This window comes from Mustela lutreola, chromosome 1, assembly GCF_030435805.1.
Source record: "Mustela lutreola isolate mMusLut2 chromosome 1, mMusLut2.pri, whole genome shotgun sequence".
NCBI classification, from domain to species: Eukaryota; Metazoa; Chordata; class Mammalia; order Carnivora; family Mustelidae; genus Mustela; species Mustela lutreola.
Window position 1 is genome coordinate 230,945,239 of NC_081290.1, and position 19,292 is coordinate 230,964,530.

General features: G+C 42.5%; 1 protein-coding gene and 1 non-coding gene across 8 annotated transcripts in view; both read left to right on the top strand.

Annotated features, from left to right (window-relative positions):
- Positions 1-269: 269 nt before the first annotated feature.
- The window catches only part of P4HA3 (prolyl 4-hydroxylase subunit alpha 3), a 39,498-nt gene continuing 20,475 nt past the window's right edge, over positions 270-19,292 (top strand). For 5 of the 7 annotated variants that reach the window (XR_009344508.1, XM_059132879.1, XM_059132837.1 and 2 more), the window contains exons 1-4: positions 270-516; positions 7,661-7,803; positions 8,595-8,818; positions 13,508-13,657. Coding sequence is in view for 6 of the 7 variants with exons in the window: in XM_059132879.1 (XP_058988862.1) it covers positions 317-516; positions 7,661-7,803; positions 8,595-8,818; positions 13,508-13,657 (717 nt within the window). In the remaining variant the exon portion in view is untranslated. Of the gene's footprint in view, positions 517-7,660; positions 7,903-8,594; positions 8,819-13,507; positions 13,658-19,292 lie in introns of those variants that run through there. The other 2 variants (XM_059132845.1, XM_059132873.1) reach the window with 2 other exon arrangements.
- Positions 6,682-6,785, top strand: LOC131822953 (U6 spliceosomal RNA). The gene has a single exon (XR_009350412.1). It is a non-coding gene; the product is annotated as a U6 spliceosomal RNA (small nuclear RNA).

A 19,292-nucleotide genomic window follows, 5' to 3' on the forward strand; every position in this document is an offset into this window, starting at 1 on the left:
CCACACCCGCGCCTCAGTTTCCCCGAGCGTGAACCGGGCATCGTGGAAACATCTTGCCAGGGCTGCGCTTTGGTGGAGGGCCCGCGGACCCTGAGGGCAGTCCCGGCGCCCGCGGAGGAGCTAGGGGGCAGCCGAGGCAGAGATGGCGAGCGCCGGGAGGCGTCAGAGCAAAGGAGGGCGGGGGGCCTGAGGCGGGGCTGCCCCGCGGGCCCGAGTCCGGCGGGGCGTGGCGACGCGGGGCGGGGCGGGGTGGGCGGGAGCGGCGCGCGCCGGAGCTTGGCCCAAAGGTCCGAGGGGACAAGCGCGAGAGCCGGCGATGGGCCCCGCGGCGGGGCTGGTAGCTTTGCTGGCGGTGCTGGCGCTCCGGGCAGGGGACCCGTCAGGGGCCGCGGCGCGGGGGGACACGTTCTCGGCGCTGACCAGCGTGGCTCGCGCCCTGGCGCCCGAGCGCCGGCTGCTGGGGCTGCTGCGGCGCTACCTGCGCGGGGAGGAGGCGAGGCTGCGCGACCTGACCAGGTGAGAAAAAGCTCGCGCGCGGTGGTCCGGGAGGCGCGTGAGGCGGGGAGACTGAGTCAGAGGGCGTGACCGAGGCACCGTGCTGTAGGGTGGCGGGTGACTCAGTCTTATTTTAGCTCAGCGTGGGACCTCAGACACCGTTTGAGAGTAGGGTTAAGACCCTCACTAGACCGTAAGGCTGAGACACCGCGTGGCCCACTGTGGCCGTCGGACTCAGTGTCCCCCTGTGTGGGACCCCCGACACACCGTGGCATGAGATAGAGGAGAAGGAGACCGAGCGTGACCTTGGGGACGCTGTATCACACAGTGTGGAACCTCGAACTCCATCGCACACACCCAGTGGCACCCAGGGCCATCTTCACACAGCCAAGTTGATGCGCTGTGGCAAATTGTGGTGGGAGTGACTCAGGCCTAGTTGGAGGACCTCATAGTGCATGCGGGTGGGTCCCCAGGCTCTGTGCCACAGAGACACAGCGCGACTGCAAGAGTGAGAGGGAGAAAATACAGTGTCACTGTAGCCACGTGTGTGACAGAGAAGGGGTGTTTAGTAGGAAGTGACATTGTGTGACCCTGTGTGAGATTTACGTGCCTTTGGGACTGGATGGGTACGATGGTATGGATATGTCTGCAGCATTCTGGATGCTGCTTGTACAGCTCAGTATATGAATAAGGTTTCGTGTTCATTAACTCATTCAGTGGGGGTGTTTGCCTATTCTGAGCCACATACTTTTCCAGGCAGTGGGGATAAAATGGTGAGCAAGACCCAACTCTGACCTCAGGGAGCTTGGAGTCGGTGGCATCATGATTATTATTCAGAGATGTCCACTGTCTCCTTTGTTTTCAACTCTCCTTCTCTTCCCATATTTAATAAGAGTTCTCTAAATTCTAAATAAAGGGGCGCCTGGGTGGCTCAGTGGGTTAAGCCTCTGCCTTCAGCTCAGCTCATGATCTCAGGGTCTATGATGGAGCCCTGCATTGGGCTCTCTGCTCAGCAGGGAGCCTGCTTCCCCCTCTCTCTCTACCTGCCTCTCTGTCTTCTTGCGATCTCTCTCTCTCTCTCTGTGTCAAATAAATAAAATCTTCAAAAAAATATTTAAATTCTAAATATGAGATAATTGAGATTTAACATGTATATATTGAGACCAAGAAAACAGTAGGGAAAACCATACTTGATACTAGAGGATACTGAGTGCAGCACACACAAGCCGACGCTCAGCTAATACTGTTTGCCATACAAGCAGCAAACTCGAGTGCTACACACTGTGGCATAAAAGACTGTAGACTTGGCATGCTGGGGCATTGACTATCAATATTGACTATCAAACTGAAAAATGAATGACTGTATTGTGTGATACATTGTGATTGAGTATGTTGTCTCTTCTCTGCTTAGGACATGAAGAAACCTCCAGCAGTGCTGTAACAACATAGCTATCTGAATAAATTGAAATATGTCTTACATCATCTGGCCCTCTGCTGAGCTGAGGCCAACAGAGAGCTGTCTCACAATGCACCGCTGATATAGCTAAGCGAGTGTATGCGATAGTAATATTAAAATTCTGGGGTGCATGGGAAGAAGGCATGGGGGACACTGTGGCAGTGGGAGAGAGCCCTGTTGGAGAGAATCAGGCTATGTGTGGAAGCGAGTGTGAAAGATCTTGTTACTCAATGGCGACTGAATGATAGTGTGATTTGGTATGTGCTCTTAAGTATGTAGCTTGCATATAAGCAGTTATATGTGTGTTTAAATTTACTATCAGTTTTGCATAGTGTGAATTGAATATACACACATGCACACATACAAAATGTATTATAACACACACATACAAAATGTATGTGTGTGTTATAATAGTAAAGGATAAGTTCAGTAATTCTTGTCACTCTTCAGGGTTGCATAGTTGCCCGGTGTTTTATGGGCCTACTCTATAAAGCAAAATGTTTTAATTCTGTTCTTAGTCCACATGCATCGGAGTCTAGGTTTATTGGTGGAAATAAAAGACTCTTCTCTTTGATTTGAGATTCCACCAAGTTCCCTGCTTCCATGTGCTCATTCTCATACCACTAATCTCTTTAGTTGGGTGACTCAGGTAGAGATGGGGGCTGGGGGCAAGATCCTGATGCCAGGTCTCCCAGGGAACAGGTTCATAACAGAGAGATGGCACTGTGGATCAGGGTGACTGATGGAGGGGGATGGGGGACACTGATGCTGGTCTCTTTTACTGTCTCATCACCATTGTCATCGTCACAGCTTTTTCATTGAACCCTAATTTCATTTGCTCCTTACACACATGCTTTGAAATAGGTTTGTATGGCTCTCATAAACAAATGAGAAATCATTTAAAATATAAGAAAACTAAAGTTTAGTAGCCTTACCTGAGATTATACATTAATCCAGGACTAGGACATAGTTCTTTTGATTGTTTCTTGCTATTATGCCATCAGGTAGGTCCTTACTGCTTGCTTTATCTGTTGTGCCAGGACCCAGACCAAACCCCATAACTGCTGAGATTTTATGAATAGCTGGAGTACATAGTGGTTAAGAGTCTGGATGCAGAAATTTAATAGACCTTTGCTTGAATCCTTGGCTCTGACCTTGGGCAAGGTCCTTTACCTCTTTAAGCATTATTTTCCTAATCTGCAAAATGATGATAATGATAGCACCTATCCCACAGACTTGGTAGAAGGATTAGTACCATGTAAAGGCATTTATCATATTGCTTAAAATGTAGTAGGTGCTCAACAAATGTTAGTTAGCTCTGTGTGATTTTTTTGTTTATTTTGAGACTGCCTGGTGAAACTAGACTCCACCTTTGTCTCTAAGCAGTAACTAAGATTGTGAGAGCCCAGATAATAAGAAAGATTCAGAAAAATTCTAGATTCTCTTCTCCTATGAGCTATGAACATTTAATTTCAGAAAGTTTAGTTTGATATCTTAGAGACTGTCTGTTCCTTAGTCAATGCTCTAAAACCTAGTGAGATATTTGCTTTCTAAAACAAAAATTTTGGCAGTTCTACTTATTTTCCTTATAATCCCAATCTGGTGATCTAATGTGACTTGCGATGTTATTTCTAAGGACCTCAGTAGATAGTCTTCTTTAAATTTCTGAATTTAGAAATAAAATATTTTGGGGGTGCCTGAGTGCTCAGGTAGTTAAGCGTTTGCCTTCAGCTTAGGTCATGATTCTGGGACCCTAGATCTAGCAGAGGCTGGCTTCCTGTTCAGCAAGTTTTCCCTTTACCTCTGCACCATGCCCCCCATGTACTCTCTTGCTCTCTCTCTCATATAAATAAACAAAAGCTTTTTTTAAAAAAGAAATAAAATATTTTTCAATGTTGAAACTACTCCTTACCCCAAGTTAATGAATAAAAATTTTACTAGTTAAATATACATATATAGGGACGCCTGGGTGGCTCAGTTGGTTAAGCAGCTGCCTTCGGCTCAGGTCATGATCCCAGCGTCCTGGGATCGAGTCCCACATCGGGCTCCTTGCTCTGCAGGGAGCCTGCTTCTCCCTCTGACTCTGCCTTCCACTCTGTCTGCCTGTGCTCGCTCTCGCTCGCTCTCTCTGACAAATAAATAAAAAAAAATCTTTAAAAAAAATATATATATATACATATATATATAGCTTTTTTTTTATTTTGCTATTTCAGTTTTAAAAAGCTACCAAGATTGAAAAAGTATTACCAGCAGCAGTAATTTTTGTGTTATGAATTAAGCATTTGGAATGTCTCAGAAGAACTGAGACACAGCCATTGCTGAATTCTCAAGGAGAAACATATTGAATTAAAATAGCCTACGTATTGTGGCTGGATAACCTATCCAGGCTATGTTTAATGCAGGATTGGGTTGCAAATTTTATGTGCAGATTCTTGAAGCAAGGCTCTGATTTTCTACTCTCAGCAACATTTGCTAAAGCAAAAAGCCATTTAGGAAAACTTAAGGTTTGGATTCAGCATCCAATGATTCGGTCTCTGAAAACCAGCTATTTGCTCAGAGGCTGGGAATAGGGCCAATGTTTGGATTCCAAACCAGTCTCAGATATCTGTTGATAGGTTTTTTTTCTTTGTGTTACAGAAAAATGATGTATCTGAATGCCGAACTGAATTATGTGCTGCAGTAGAGATCAAACCCCTGCCCTAAATAAACTGACCCCATAACACAAAGTACCATGCGAAGAGAACAAGGCATTAGGGCTTTTGAATGCTGGAGGACATGGGGGAAATTTTCACGTCTCTGCCTTGTGTCTTTCCTCTGATGCCTGTTAAACATCCTCAAGCACCAAATGAAGAATCTATTTATTCAGTTATGGAAAAGATGATGGAAAGAAACAATAGAATGGTCATGCTGAAAGGATCCAGAGAGACCTTCTAGATTAGACCAGTTCTGTCATATTACAGAGGAGCAAACTGAGGGACAGTTGGAGGCCAGGTCTCCTTCCAATCCAACTGTCTTTAAAATTACTGCCCACTCAGCCTCAGTTGTCCTTGGATACTTACTCTTCAGGCTGGATTCAAGCCCAAGTCTCTGCTTGTAAGTGTTTTCGTCTAGCAATGAAATATCTTGCACTAAGTAGTTCCATATGGAGCTGGAGCAGGAGCAGGAGCAGGAGAAGGAAATAATGGGCAGTAAAAAAATAAAATAAAATAAAAATCCCACCCCAGGAGGCTGGTTTAGTTTTTAAAACTGTAGAGTACCCATTCTCAAAGTGCCTTGTTTCAGAGATCAGAGACATCCTGGGACTTGACAGGGTTCTCATTTCCTCTCTGGGGCACCAAGGCCCAGATTCTCCTCCCTTAGTTTATGCTTGAATTCAACTCTTGGCTCCCTGGAAGCACCTGGAGGCAAGTCATCTTCTATTTCAGGCTCCACCCTTGAGAAACCCTTAGGTCAGTCTCAGTTTCAAGGCAATGAATCCCCCAGCCCTGCCACTCCCTCTGTTCTTAACTTTCACCCCTACCTCCTCACTCAAGTCTTCCACTCTAGCCAAAGAATGCCTATTTTCTCACCACTCTTGAGCACATGCCTTTAAACCCATGTCCTCTTCACTTTGCACACACTTTTTTCTTTTTACTTCCATTGTTGTTATTATATTACTCCTGGAATTAATAATTTCAAATCAAGGGAAAAAATTTTAGAGGGCATGCCAACAACTCTTAGGTCTGCCTTATTATCATCAATAAATTGTAATCATGTTAATCCCAATAGTGTGTTAGAAATGGAATAATTGTAGTATGCCAGGAAAGGAAACAGCATCTTTTGCTGATGTGAACACTGTTTTAGGACATCTGAAAAGGAGAGAAATTAACTAGAAAGATGGTCACTTCTGGTCTTTTTCTACACATTTGGCAAGCCAGAGAGGCTGGATGCCTGCTGGACCACCCCACATCCACCTCCCCCATTACAGCTACTAGTTTTTTATGTGGAATTCTTCCTGAATATCTCCCTTGAATCTATCCCGACCTCTGCCCCCACTGTTATTATTATGGTTCAGACCCTCCTTACTCTTGCTTCCAGTTTTGAAGATTTATTTATTTATTTATTTGACAGAGAGAAATCACAAGTAGATGGAGAGGCAGGCAGAGAGAGAGAGAGAGGGAAGCAGGCTCCCTGCCGAGCAGAGAGCCCGATGCGGGACTCGATCCCAGGACCCTGAGATCATGACCTGAGCCGAAGGCAGCGGCTTAACCCACTGAGCCACCCAGGCGCCCTTGCTTCCAGTTTTGAATTGACCTCCAGACAGTTCTTTCTGCCTCCACTCTTCCCCACTTCTGAACCCCACCCTCGCACAGATTCGTATATGTAAACATTTCCTAGTGTATCCAACTCTCACCTAAAACCTTTTGGCAGCTTCTAATTGCACTCAAGACAAAACCCAAATTCCTCAGCAGGGCCTGTGGGGTGCTCTTCTCTTGTCCAGTCTGACCTACCCATCATCCTCCCAACATACCTAGGGTTCCAGCACTACTGAACAGCTCAGAACTCCCCCTACCATTTCTCTCTGTCCCTTCATGCATGTTGAATTGTCTCTGACTGCCTCTCCTCCCTTCGTCATGTCTTGTCTTTTCATCCCTAGCATCTAGCATGGAGTCTGCCATCTAGCAAGTAATCAGTTTAGACCGACTTATTAATGAACACATACTTGTCAAGCCGCTGTGCTTTTGTATATGTTAGTCCCATTGGATCAAAAAATATTCTTCCTGTGATACAGAGAAGATGAGCATGGGTCCTGAACAAGGATGACATGCAAATTCGTGAAGCGTTCTGTATTTTTTGAATCACTGTGATGTATGCCTGAAACTAATGTAACACTGTGAGTCAACTATACTCAAGTTAAAAAAAAAAAAATTCTTCCTTTTTTGTTTTAGCTCCATGGAAACAGTATGGCAAAATCAGCTGAGAGCAAGCTTCAGAGTCAGGAAGATTTGGGTTCAGATCTGGTTTTGTCACTAACAGTGTGGCCTTGGTTTCAAATTTTTCTCTCTTCATTGTTGGTTTGATAAAATCTAATCTGAGGATGGGGGGATTAAATGAGACAAAATATATATAAAGCACTTAGCAGAATGCCTAGTACGTGGTAAAGGCTCAGTAAGTAGCAGCTTTCAATTGTTTAATCCTTTAGGACTCAGATCAAGTGCCATTTCCTCCAGGAAGTCTTCCCTTACACCTTCTAACTTCCGCCTGGGTTAGGGGCCTTGCCTCCAAGTAGCTGGAGCGTTACATAGCTCTTTATAAGCTCTCTTCTCTCCTAGCCGGTATCAATTATTGCAATTAATTTCACAACATATTTGAGCTTCTACCAGATTCTAAATATTGATAAGAGAGTGATGAGCGGAAAGATTTTCTGGCTTGTGAACTGCTTGAGAGCTCCACCCTGTCTTGCCTTTGAATCTTTAGCATCTAGTGTGGTCCCTGATGTACAGTAACTGATGAGCAGAGACTGACTCATTGAATGAACAAATGGATGGACCTCCTTCTCTTGTCTTGGTAGTTTTCATGTTCTTTGAGCTTATTGGCTAGAGGATTATGTGAGTTGCCAGGGGTTCATGTTTCATTTTTAACTACTCCAAATGCACATACACTATGCCAGCCTTTGCTAGGGGTGGTGGCTGTATCAGTAAGCGAGATCGTTCTACTCCTCTCTTCCAGATTCTATGACAAGGTGCTTTCTTTGCACGAGGATTCGGCAACCCCTGTGTCTAACCCTCTGCTTGCATTTACTCTCATCAAACGCCTACAGTCTGACTGGAGGAATGTGGTACATAGTCTGGAGGCCAGTGAGAACATCCGAGGTAATGAGGAGGAGGGCTGGAGGGTAAGAGAAGATTCTGTCTCCTGATTCTGGAAAGGAGAGAGATTCTGGTGGAATGTGATGAAGGGTAATGAAGTGGGTAGGTATTACTCCATCTTCATAGCTTTTGTTATTAACAGAGAATTAAGGTCCTCTTGTTAATATGTCTATGTGATTGTACATTAGAAAGCACTTTTGGGGGGCCTGGCTGGCTCAGATGGTGGAGCTTGAGACTCTTGATCTTGGGGTTGTGAGTTCCAGCCCCATGTTAGATGTAGAGCTTACTTAAAATTAACATCTTCAAAAAAAAAAAAAAAAAGATGCTTTCATGTCCATTATCTCATTTGAGCTTCACCATAACCCTATGAAGAAGTACAGGTTATATCATTCCATTTACATATTTGTCTAATAATTTCTACTTGATTAAACTATAATGTGATCTGAAGCAAGGTTAGTTTCCTAATTTATTCTACTTTGTACTTGAAAAAATTTGTTGACTTTGGGGAGATTAGGAGGAAGAACAGTTATCCCCACAAAGTGCAAGATTCCTGGAGACAGGATGGAACAACATGCGTGTGCTTTAGTTTTTACTCTAGAGCTTATGTTCCTCATTCAGAAGATTGTATTAAGCCTCCACTCTGCACCAGGACTCTGCTAGCCATGGGAAATAAAAACACATAAAACATGTTATTTGCTCACGAAAGATTTGAAGAGGTGGTTATGCCTAGCCTGTATTAAATGCTCACTGCCTGTTTTTTGAATGGTGGATTGGTGTTTTTACCACCTTGACAGCTCTGAAAGATGGTTATGAGAAGGTGGAGCAGGACCTCCCAGCCTTTGAGGACGTGGAGGGAGCAGCAAGGGCCTTGATGCGGCTGCAGGATGTGTACATGCTCAACGTGAAGGGCCTGGCCCGAGGCGTCTTCCAAAGAGTCGCTGGCTCCGCTGTCACTGACCTGTACAGCCCCAGGAGGCTCTTCTCCCTCACAGCAGATGACTGCTTCCAAGTTGGCAAGGTAAAGGAGAGAGAGAGAGCGAAGCGCTGTACAGAGAGAGAGAGCGAAGCGCTCAGCCCTTGTTTTTTTTTTTTTTTTTTTTTTTTTTTTGTGGATAAAGGAACTATATCCTGATTGCTTTTACATGCTTTAAGTCCTTCCAGCAAACTTGGAAATTTGGTATAATTCTCCATTTTCAGATGAAGAAGCCGAAGGTCAGATACGGTAAATAATCTGCCCAAGGTTACACAATTTTAAGTAGCAGAAATAAATTCTGAACCTGGGTCTTTTAACCCTGAGTCCCATGTTCTTTCCATAATAACTAAGGTGATCACATACGCAGGATATTCTGGAGAGTAAAGGGAGTGTTACTAGTTATGGCCGGACGACAGATATAAATTGGGACTGGGAAAAATGGTCCTGGGGTCACCCTAACAGTAGTGCCCTGCCAGCAGATGAAAGGCTGGGTGGAAAGGAGAAGCAGGGTTCAAGGTTGGGGAAGGGGAGAAGAGATAGAGATGTGAGGTAAGGTCACGAAAACTCAGCCTCCTGAGACTTTCTGGAATCCCTTGCAACATTTCCTGAGCATTTAGAAGTATTGGATTAAGGTAGTGTCAAAAAGCTGAGGCCATTCACTGAAGATTACTTGAGGAAATAGACTTCAGGAACCTTCCATATGAGAAATTTAACTGATCTTTGATCATAACTTATAAGCACACTTGAGGTTATTTTACAATATATTCTTTGTTAGCCTTTGCCACAAGAAGTAATGGAGTAAGTCCTTTTTAATTTTGAAGATGTGTATTGCAGGAAAGTAAATTTTCCCAGCCCCTGCAGTATTCATTAGCATATCTGAGACTGGGCCTCATGTGCCCTGATTTTAAGTTTTAGAGATCAGTCTTCCAAATTAGTGCAGAGTGGGTTGCCCTAAGCCTCTCTATGTACCATTTTCCCTTCTCTAGGATTCTGAATGGAATCAGCTCAATCATCATGTTCATGGCTAATTTAAATTTCAGCCAGGTAAAATAGTTCTGTGTATGGTACCAATATACACTTCATTTGTGAAGCCTTTCTGAAACTAAAACCATATGTTGAAAATGCAGTAAGTGCCTTCCTGAAACCCTCACTGGCCATCTTTATTTTTGTCTTGATTCACTTATTTTAAAAGATAAAACATTTCAAATATAAGAAAACTATATAAAATAATATAACAAGCAATTATATCTATAATTGAGGTGAAATATGTTAAAATTTTGCAATGTCCATTTCAAATTTTTAAAAAGGAATTTATGTAAAACAGAAGGCATTAAGGTTAATATTAAAAAATGAATTTACAGGGGCGCCTGGGTGGCTCAGTGGGTTGAGCCGCTGCCTTCGGCTCAGGTCATGATCTCAGGGTCCTGGGATCGAGTCCCGCATCGGGCTCTCTGCTCAGCGGGGAGCCTGCTTCCTCCTCTCTCTCTCTCTGCCTGCCTCTCTGCCTACTTGTGATCTCTCTCTGTCAAATAAATAAATAAAATCTTTAAAAAAAAATAAAAAAATAAAAATGAATTTACATATAGCTCAATAAAGCCCCCCTTCTCTTTCTCCTCACCACTCCTGACCCCTCCCTTCCACTCAACCCTTGCCTGGGTGCCCAGGAACTGTCCTAAGCCATACAATATATGTGTACTATCCTGAGTCCAGCTTCTTTCAGCACACTGGATCTGTGAAATTTATCCACCTGTTGCATTTATTAATAGTTCATTCCTTTTTAGTGCTGAGTAGTATTCCGTTGTATGAGTATACTACATGCTGTTTATCCAGTCTACTAGAAATGGATGCTTGCACTTTTTCCAGCCTGGGCTACTGTGAATAAAGCTGCTATTAACATTCTTGTCTTTCTGTGAACAATTGTTTTTATTTCTCTGGGAGTGGTCTTGCCGGGTCAAAGAAAAAGCTTCAGTAATTATTAACGTGTGGCCAAATTTATTTCATCTACACATCTCTAATCTCCTCCTCCATGGATTATTTCAAAGCAGACCAGCCTTTCTAGTTTCTGAAATTCTTAGTTGTCTAATTGTAGTTTGCCACAGTCATGTCTATTGACTGTTGCTCATGACTGATTATTTCCTGATACGGTTTATTATGTTTGTGAGCTTATTTTTAGCAGGACTTTTTTTCCCCATCTAGAGGAATCTCTGTGACTGGAGTTATGGGAATATCACTCCAAAGTGTTCTGGGTTTTCTTTTTCCAGTACTCTGGTGGTATCACTGGCCTAAGATTCCTTTTTTTTTTTTTTGGAGTACATTATATCTGAGTGATTTATTTATTTTATAATACAAAGTTTGTGCCTTTTGACCCCCTTCACCCATTTCACTCTCCCCCTACTTCCCACCTCTGGCAACCAGTCTGTTCTCTGTATCTATAGGCTCGGGTTTTTGTTATTGTGTTTTTATTTTAGATTCCACGTATAAGTGAGATTGTATGGTATTTGTCTTTCTCTGTCTAACTTATTTCACTTAGTGTAATGCCCTCAAGGTCCATCCATGTTGTTGGAAGTGGCAACTTTTTCCTTTTTAATGGCTGAATAATATTCCATCGTGTGTGTGTGTGTGTGTGTGTGTGTGTGTGTGTGTGTGACATTTCTTTATCCATTCACCCATCAATGGACACTTAAGTTGTTTCCATATCTTGACTGTTGTAAATAATACTGGCAATGAACATGGGGGTGCATATCTTTTTGGGTTAGTGTTTCCATTTTATTTAGATAAATACCAGAAGTGGAATTGGTAGATCAAACTTCTGTTTTTGATTTTTTGAGGAACCTCCGTATTATTTTCCACATTGGCTGCACCAATTTACTTTCCTGCCAACAGTGCATAGAACTATTGCTCTATGTCCTTGCCAGCACAATTTCTTGTCCTTTTGATAATAGCTACTCTAACAGGCAAGAGGTGATATCTCATTGTGGTTTTGATTTGCACTGACCATAGATCCATTTTGATATTGATTTCTTGGCCTGGAGTTTCCTGAGCTATATGAATAATGCAGATTCATACCCTAAACTCACATGAAACATAGGCTCAAGACTGTGAATATTTTAAGGAGACATTTTGCTTCCTCCGAACAATATCCAGACAGAAACAAACCAGTTTTCTTGACTCTTTGCAACAATGGGTAGATTTTTTTCTGGTCTACCTTTCCTTTAAGGTATAATTTTTCATGGATTTCAGTTTTATGAGTGTGTCTTTGTTCTAGTGCCTAGGTTTTGGGAGGTGTAAGGAGGGGCTCATGTGGGCAGTATAACCAATTTTTGCTAAGTACCGGGATTACTAACACTGCCCCCATCCTAAGCAGCTTCAGCATCTGCTCTTAAGCTCATTGCTGAGGTTTTTAGCTCCTTTTTTGTTTCTGGTACTTGGGTATATTCCATTCTTTCTTGAAAATATATCATAAAATATTTGTTATATTTTATTCAAAAGTTCCAAGTCTTTTTGCTTGGAAGGATTCCAGTTATCTCAATCTACCATATTTTTGGGACTTGGGAAAACTTAAACAAATTGTTAACTTTGCAAAAAAAGTTCAGTCATTTTGGCTGTTATTCTTCAACTCAACCTTTTTACATAAACAGGAAAAGTAAGGATCAGAGAAATAAAATGGCAGATGAATGGCAGACCTGGAAGAAAAGCTGATTTACTGTTTTAGATTGCAGAGTTTCAGTACCTCTAGGTTCTGCCCTGTCTTTTTGCCGGTTGGAAGTTAGAGTAGAATTAGAATTTTTTGTAAGAGTGCTTCCAACTCTGTGATTTTATAATTCCATGCTGTCTCCAACATCTACTTCCAGGAAATTCCACCTGCAGTGCTGGCATTCTAGTTAACTGTAAGCTGTTAAAAGACAGGAACAAGCTCTAGTACACCTTGCCACATTCCCGCCTTCCAACATTTAATATAGAAAAAAGTCACTGGGCTGTTTGAGCATTCCTATGTGGGTCTAATACATTGTGTTGCAATTATTGATTTACTCTTGTGCCCTTCATATGACTATAAGCTCTTTAAGGTCAGGGATCACCAGATACATTGCAAATACTCGGTAAATATTGAATAAATAAATGAGTGAATTCAGTCCATTTCTCGCATTGCTATTGGCAGTATCTTTTTAAAAGCCCAACACTCACAACTCTAATTAACTTAACCCATGCTACCTTTTGAAGTTCATTTCTTGCGTCTCCTCACCTTAGGCCATAACACAGTGTCTAACTTGAACACAAGTTGCTTTTGGCTCTGTTTCTGCCATTCCTTCACTTTAAAATGTTCTTCCTTTCAATCTCTGCTCATTGAAATTCTTTTCTTTCTTCAGGGGAAGTCTACCTCAGATGCCACTTCTACCATGAAGCCTTCTGAGATTCCCAAGTCTCTCCCTTCTCTGTCTCCATGACATATTATGCGTTTTTCCTTTGAGTATTCGTGCATTTTGCCCAGTATTACAGTTAACTGAGTTCATATCTCTCTTCTCCCCATATTATAATTTCCTTAAATGCAAGAACCCTTGTGTCTTTGCTATGTCTAGAACAATGCATTGGATATAATGGATGGTTGATAAATTGAATTTAAATGAATTTGAGATGAAAACTTGCTTGCTTGTGTTCTATAGGCCCTCTTACTCTTTGTCATTTCCTTTCCTCTACCTGTGGATTCAGGCTTAATGATGGTACTTATGTTACCTACAGGTGGCGTATGACATGGGGGATTACTACCATGCCATTCCGTGGCTGGAGGAGGCTGTCAGTCTCTTCCGAGGATCTTATGGAGAATGGAAGACAGAGGATGAGGCAAGTCTAGAGGATGCCTTGGATCACTTGGCCTTTGCCTATTTCCAGGTAGGGGAGTAAGGGAGGCTCACTACTTTTATCACAATAAATATAGTGCTTTATATCTGCTTGACAATTTCCTACACATTTTCATGTCTCAATTTATTTCATCTTCCCAACAGGACCAAATGTGAGTCAAGCAGGGCAGTTGTTTTATTATTTCCATATTTCACATGTGAGTAAACTAAATCTCCAAAAAATTCCTAACTTGTCAGGAAGTTCATAGAGCTGGGATTAGGGCCCAAGTCTGTTTTACTCTTAGTCCGGTGCTCTTTCCAGCACCTTGACTGCTTTAAAACCATCGTCTTCTGTGTAGGAGGCAGGCTCCCACCTGTAGTGCAGCAGGGGCATTGACAAATGTCTAACGGGTTCATAGTTGATGTAGGGCACTCTTTTACGCTGTCAGCAGCTTCTGTCTTCTCACAGGTGTTCTGTCATGATATTTCCATATCCAAGGAAGAAGTTTGATTGTTATGGTAGGGGCTCAGGGCAGGCTGTCCCAATATGGGCCACTTTGGCATAAAGATTATTTTGAGTTAAAGTAATCAAAACCCAGCAGATGCAGGAAAAGCACTCTGCCTCCTTGCAACTGCCAAGATTATGTTGGAAAGGAGAGTCTGTAACAGGCAGAAAGCTATTAACAGAGACTCCCCTTGACCTAAGAACTCTGCACAATAGGGCAACTGTGTTTCTCCAAACATCTCCCTTCACCTTCTTGCTGATGAACTTTCTCCCCCTTGTGTCCTATGACTCTACCCTTCTTAACTCATAGAAGCTTCATGTTGCCTCACTGTCTTTAGAATTTTGTGTCTGTGTGGATTTCTGTGCCTACTACATTTGATTTTCTCTTGTTAATCTGTCTCATGTCAATTTAATTCTATGTCCAGCTAGAAGGACCATGGGCAGAAGAAGGACTTCCTCCCCGACATTATCCTCTCCCATCTGCCGCTGAGTCCAACTGTAACTATGACTAGGGTCTGGCTATCGAGCTGGTGTCACTGGTTTGTAGTGACACTCAGCGCCTCCTCCAGGGATTGCTTTTCCTTGGCACTTGATCTATGAGCTGTTGTAGTTCCTCTCGTGGAAGCTCATTTCCCTGAATAGGGAGATCTGCTGTCCTTTTATATAGCTAATCTGTTTCCCACCAGAATTGTATAGTCTTCAAGAATAAGCTGGAAATATTGTTTACAGAGCCAATTCCTTAGAGTTTCCAAAGCTAATAAACCATTTCTGCTCCCTACGTTCCTTTCTCTTTCCCCCTTTTCCTGAGAAAAGGGAGGAGGACTTGGGTGGTCCAAACCCACATGTTGCCGCCAAAACAGATTTATTCTCAGAGTAGCAAATGGGCCTGTGCCTCTCATGGAAGTTCCTGGTAAGTGGGTCTTTGTTGTAAGACTTTCCAGGGTGCTCTTCCTAATGCGCCTGCTCAATTGCTCTGTATTAAAGCTCTAGTAGAATCACTGTAGTACAACTAAGGCAAGAAGAAATTGGATTTTAATAGAGGAAGAAAACGGAATTGACACAGAGACTAGGAGAAGATGAACTCAAGCAGCTTACCCTGAAAAACAGGCTTCAAATGCAGCGCCTGAGGACTGGTTTTGGCTTTTTTACCCTCTGAAGACTCAGGTTTCTCCTCCGCTCACTGGTAGACTCTCCCTTTCCACAATTGTGCTTTGTCTGGTAATTTTTATTCATCTCACAAGGCATAGCTCAAATGTCACCTACTTGTGAAGACTTCCTCAATTCTCCTCAGACTTCTCAGACTCCTTTGTGCCCTTACAGCACATTTTTTACACGACAGTAATAGAACACATTGGGCATTATCTCATAGACAGTTATGGTCCCCTTTTTAGCCCTTATAAATTTGGGATAGTTGTGGATCTTTCATTATCATATAAAATATGTGATATATAATTATTTGTACTATGAAAATATTATATGTAATATATAATATCATATAACATATAATACTTATGATGAAGTTCTAGAACCTAGGTGAGGTTCGGTGGGCTGAGGTCCGGAGCTGATGACCAAGAAAGAATTCTTGAGACATCTTTGGTGCAAAATGGTGGTTTATTAAAGCACGGGGACAGGACCCGTGGGCAGGAGGAGCTGCTGCCCCGGGTTGTGAGGGATGACAGGTTATATACCTTGCGGTTGGGGGAAGGTGAGGGGAAGGGAGATTCTTGGTGGGGTGTTATGATCCTGCTATCATTTACATTCCCTTCTACCTCAGCCTCCTCCAGTTTATGATGGGGAGGGAGACATTAGGGCTTTAGGAACTGAGAGTTATTTGCCTCTGGAAATTTGTGCTATTGATAAGGTAACCTCCCTGTTTGTAGATCTCTAGGACATCTGTAGAGCAAGGGAGATTCCTTTTCTGCAGGATTGTGATTTCTGCAAGTTAACTATTTATCATTTTATGGCAGTCAAGGGTGCCTGAGGAATGCTACACATATTACGGAGGGGAGCGGGTGGAGAGGGGGGTGGAAGGTGCCAGCTTTTGCTTTGTCTTCAGCCAGCCTCCTGCTCCCCCATCACTTATATAATAACTTTTCATGATATATTTTAGTAAAAAAATTATTTCAGTAATTTTTTAAAAAGAATTTATTTATTTATCTGACAGAGAGAGATCACAAGTAGGCAGAGAGGCAGGCAGAGAGAGAGAGGAGGAAGCAGGCTCCCCGCTGAGCAGAGATCCCAATGCGGGACTCGATCCCAGGACCCTGGGATCATGACCTGAGCCGAAGGCAGTGGCTTAACCCACTGAGCCACCCAGGCGCCCCTATTTCAGTAATTTTTAACGAGAGATAGTTGCGTAGTAATTAAACCACAGGCTCCGAAGTCAGACTGACCTGGGTTCAAATCTTTAAAAGGGGGATAATATTGATGCTGTTAGAAAGTGGGAGGAGAAGGAAGTAATTCTTTAATATTCTGAGTGCTTGGCTGAGACATCTTTGCAATAAAAAACAGATTAATAAGAGGAAAAATACACAGGAGGTGGGGTGGAAGAATGAGAAACTCGAAGTGGCCTCAGCCTCCACCTTAAATACCATTTCCAGCTAAATACAGTAGAAAGAAAGGTATGGGGGGGAGGCCAATTTTGGGTGGTTACCAGGAAATGCCAACAAGGGTAAGGTTGTTATGCAGATTTAAGTGAGCTTTCTCCATTGATAAGATTCTTTTGTGAATCAAGGGGCCTGAGTGATGTAGTTGGTTAGGTGGCTGATTCTTGGTTTCACCTCATGTGGTAATCTCAGGGTCTGAGATCAAGCTCTGTGTCAGCCTCCATGCTGGGTGTGGAGTCTGCTTGAGCCTTCTCTCCATTTCCCTCTGCCCCCCACCCACGCTCTCTCTCTCTCTCTCAAATAAATAAATATACCTTAAAAAAAAGATTCTCTTGTGATTCAGAGTCATCCTTCTTTTCCAGGTACACAGAGGGAGACACAAATGGAGGACTCCTTTATAAATACAAATTTCTCTCACAAAAGGGTAGCTTCTCTGGTTTTCAGAGCTTCTCCTATGTCTGCCATTTCTCAAAATAATTAGCTCAAAATAATCCTTTTGCCAAAGAGACATATTTTGGGGTGGCTTATTTTGCTCCCCTTCTATGCTCACCTCAAAGGGGTTGTCATGAGGAATAAATGAGCTAATACATGTAAAACCCTTAACACTGATCATGACATGGGCACTCAACAAATGTAAGCTATTATCACTACAAGCGTACATTCACCTTGTTCATGTAACATTATATAGTGTACACATTCCATTCAAAAATAACTTTTTTCTTTTTTTTTTTTTTAAGACTTTCTTCATTCATTTGAGAGAGAGAGAGAGAAAGCACAAGCAGGTAGAGGAGCAGAGGGTAAAGGAGAAGCAAACTCCCCACTGAGCAGGGAGCCCGATGTGGAGCTTGATCCCAGGACCCTAGGATCATGACCTGAGCCAAAGGCAAACGCTTAACTGAGTCACCCAGGTGCCCCAAATGTAGCTTTGTTCTTGATAAAATCTAATTTTATCTCATGAAAGAGCCCTTGAGTTATAAAAATATATAAAGTTGTATTTTAGTTCTCTTCATCTCAAAAGAATTTGAAAAGCTATAACCTTGAGTTAATAATCTGATGTTACCAATACAGTACTTAAGTATCCCTCTGTTAACTATTGAACAGAGTAACTAATGGTATTAAATAACTGCAAACAATCTATATGTCTAGGTCATCTGTGATATAGCTTTTAAGTAGAATGAAATGCAGCTATTAAAAATGTGGTCTCTATATACAAGAAAATAGTATTCAGCCTTAGGAAAGAAGGAAATTCTTAGGGGTGCCTGGATGGCTCAGTCAGTTAAGCATCTGCCCTTGGCACAGGTCATAGTCTTGCGGTTCTGGGATTGACCCCTGTGTCAGGCTCTGTATTCAGCATGGAGTCTGTTTCTCCTTCCCCCTCTCCCTCTGTGCATGCTCTCGCTCTCTCAAATAAATAAATAAATAAATAAAATCTTAAAAAAAAAAAACAAAAAACAAAAAACGGAAATTCTGACACATGCTACAACATAGATGAACTTTGAGGATATTATGCTAAATGAAATAAGCCAGTCACAAAAAGACAAATACTGTATGATTGCACTTATATGAAGTATCTAGAGGAATCAAATTTATAGAGACAGAAAGTAGAATGGTGGTTACCGGGGACTAAAGGAAGGGGGCAATTGAGAGTTGTTTGTTGGGTCCAGGGTTTCAGATTTGCAAGATGGAGAAATTCTGGGGATTGACTGCACAACAATGTGAATGTAGTTAATATAACCAAACTGTACACTTAGAGATGGTTAAGATGGTAAATTTATGTTGTGGGTTTTTTTTTTTTTTTTTTTTTTTTTTTTTTAGATTTTAAAAATTTATTTGATAGAGATACAGTGAGAGAGGGAACACAAGCAGGGAGAGTGGGGAAGGGAGAAGCAGGCTTCCCACTGAGCAGGGAGCCCTATGCAAGGCTTGGTCCAGGACCCTGGGATCATAAGCTGAGCCAAAGGTAGATGCCCAATGACTGAACCACCCAAGCTACCTACTGTTGTTTTTAAGAATCATGTATATATTTAAGAGAGAGAGGAAGAGAGCATAAGTGGGAGGGTCAGAGAGAGATGGAGAGAATCTCAAGCAGACTCCATACTCAGTGTGCAACCGCTCGAAGGGTTCAATCTCATGACCATAATAAGATCACGGCCAGAGCCTAAACCAAGAGTCGGACACTTAACCAAACGTGTCACCCAGGTGTCCCTAAGTTGTGTGTTTCTTTCCACAGTTAAAATATGCCATCTCCGGGGCTCCTGGGTGGCTCAGTGGGTTAAAGCCTCTGCCTTCGGCTCAGGTCATGGTCCCAGGGTCCTGGGATCGAGCCCCGCATCGGGCTCTCTGCTCAGCAGGGAGCCTGCTTCCTCCTCTCTCTCTGCCTGCCTTTCTGCCTACTTGTGATCTCTGTCTGTCAAATAAATAAATAAATAAATAAATAAATCTTTTTAAAAAATGCCATCTCCGAAGATGATATAAATGATATAAAAAGTCCCCCTGATGACAATGTAGAATAAAACAACCAGGATATGAAAATGTATAACAAATGTGAATGTGTAAACGCTATACCTCTTCTAAAG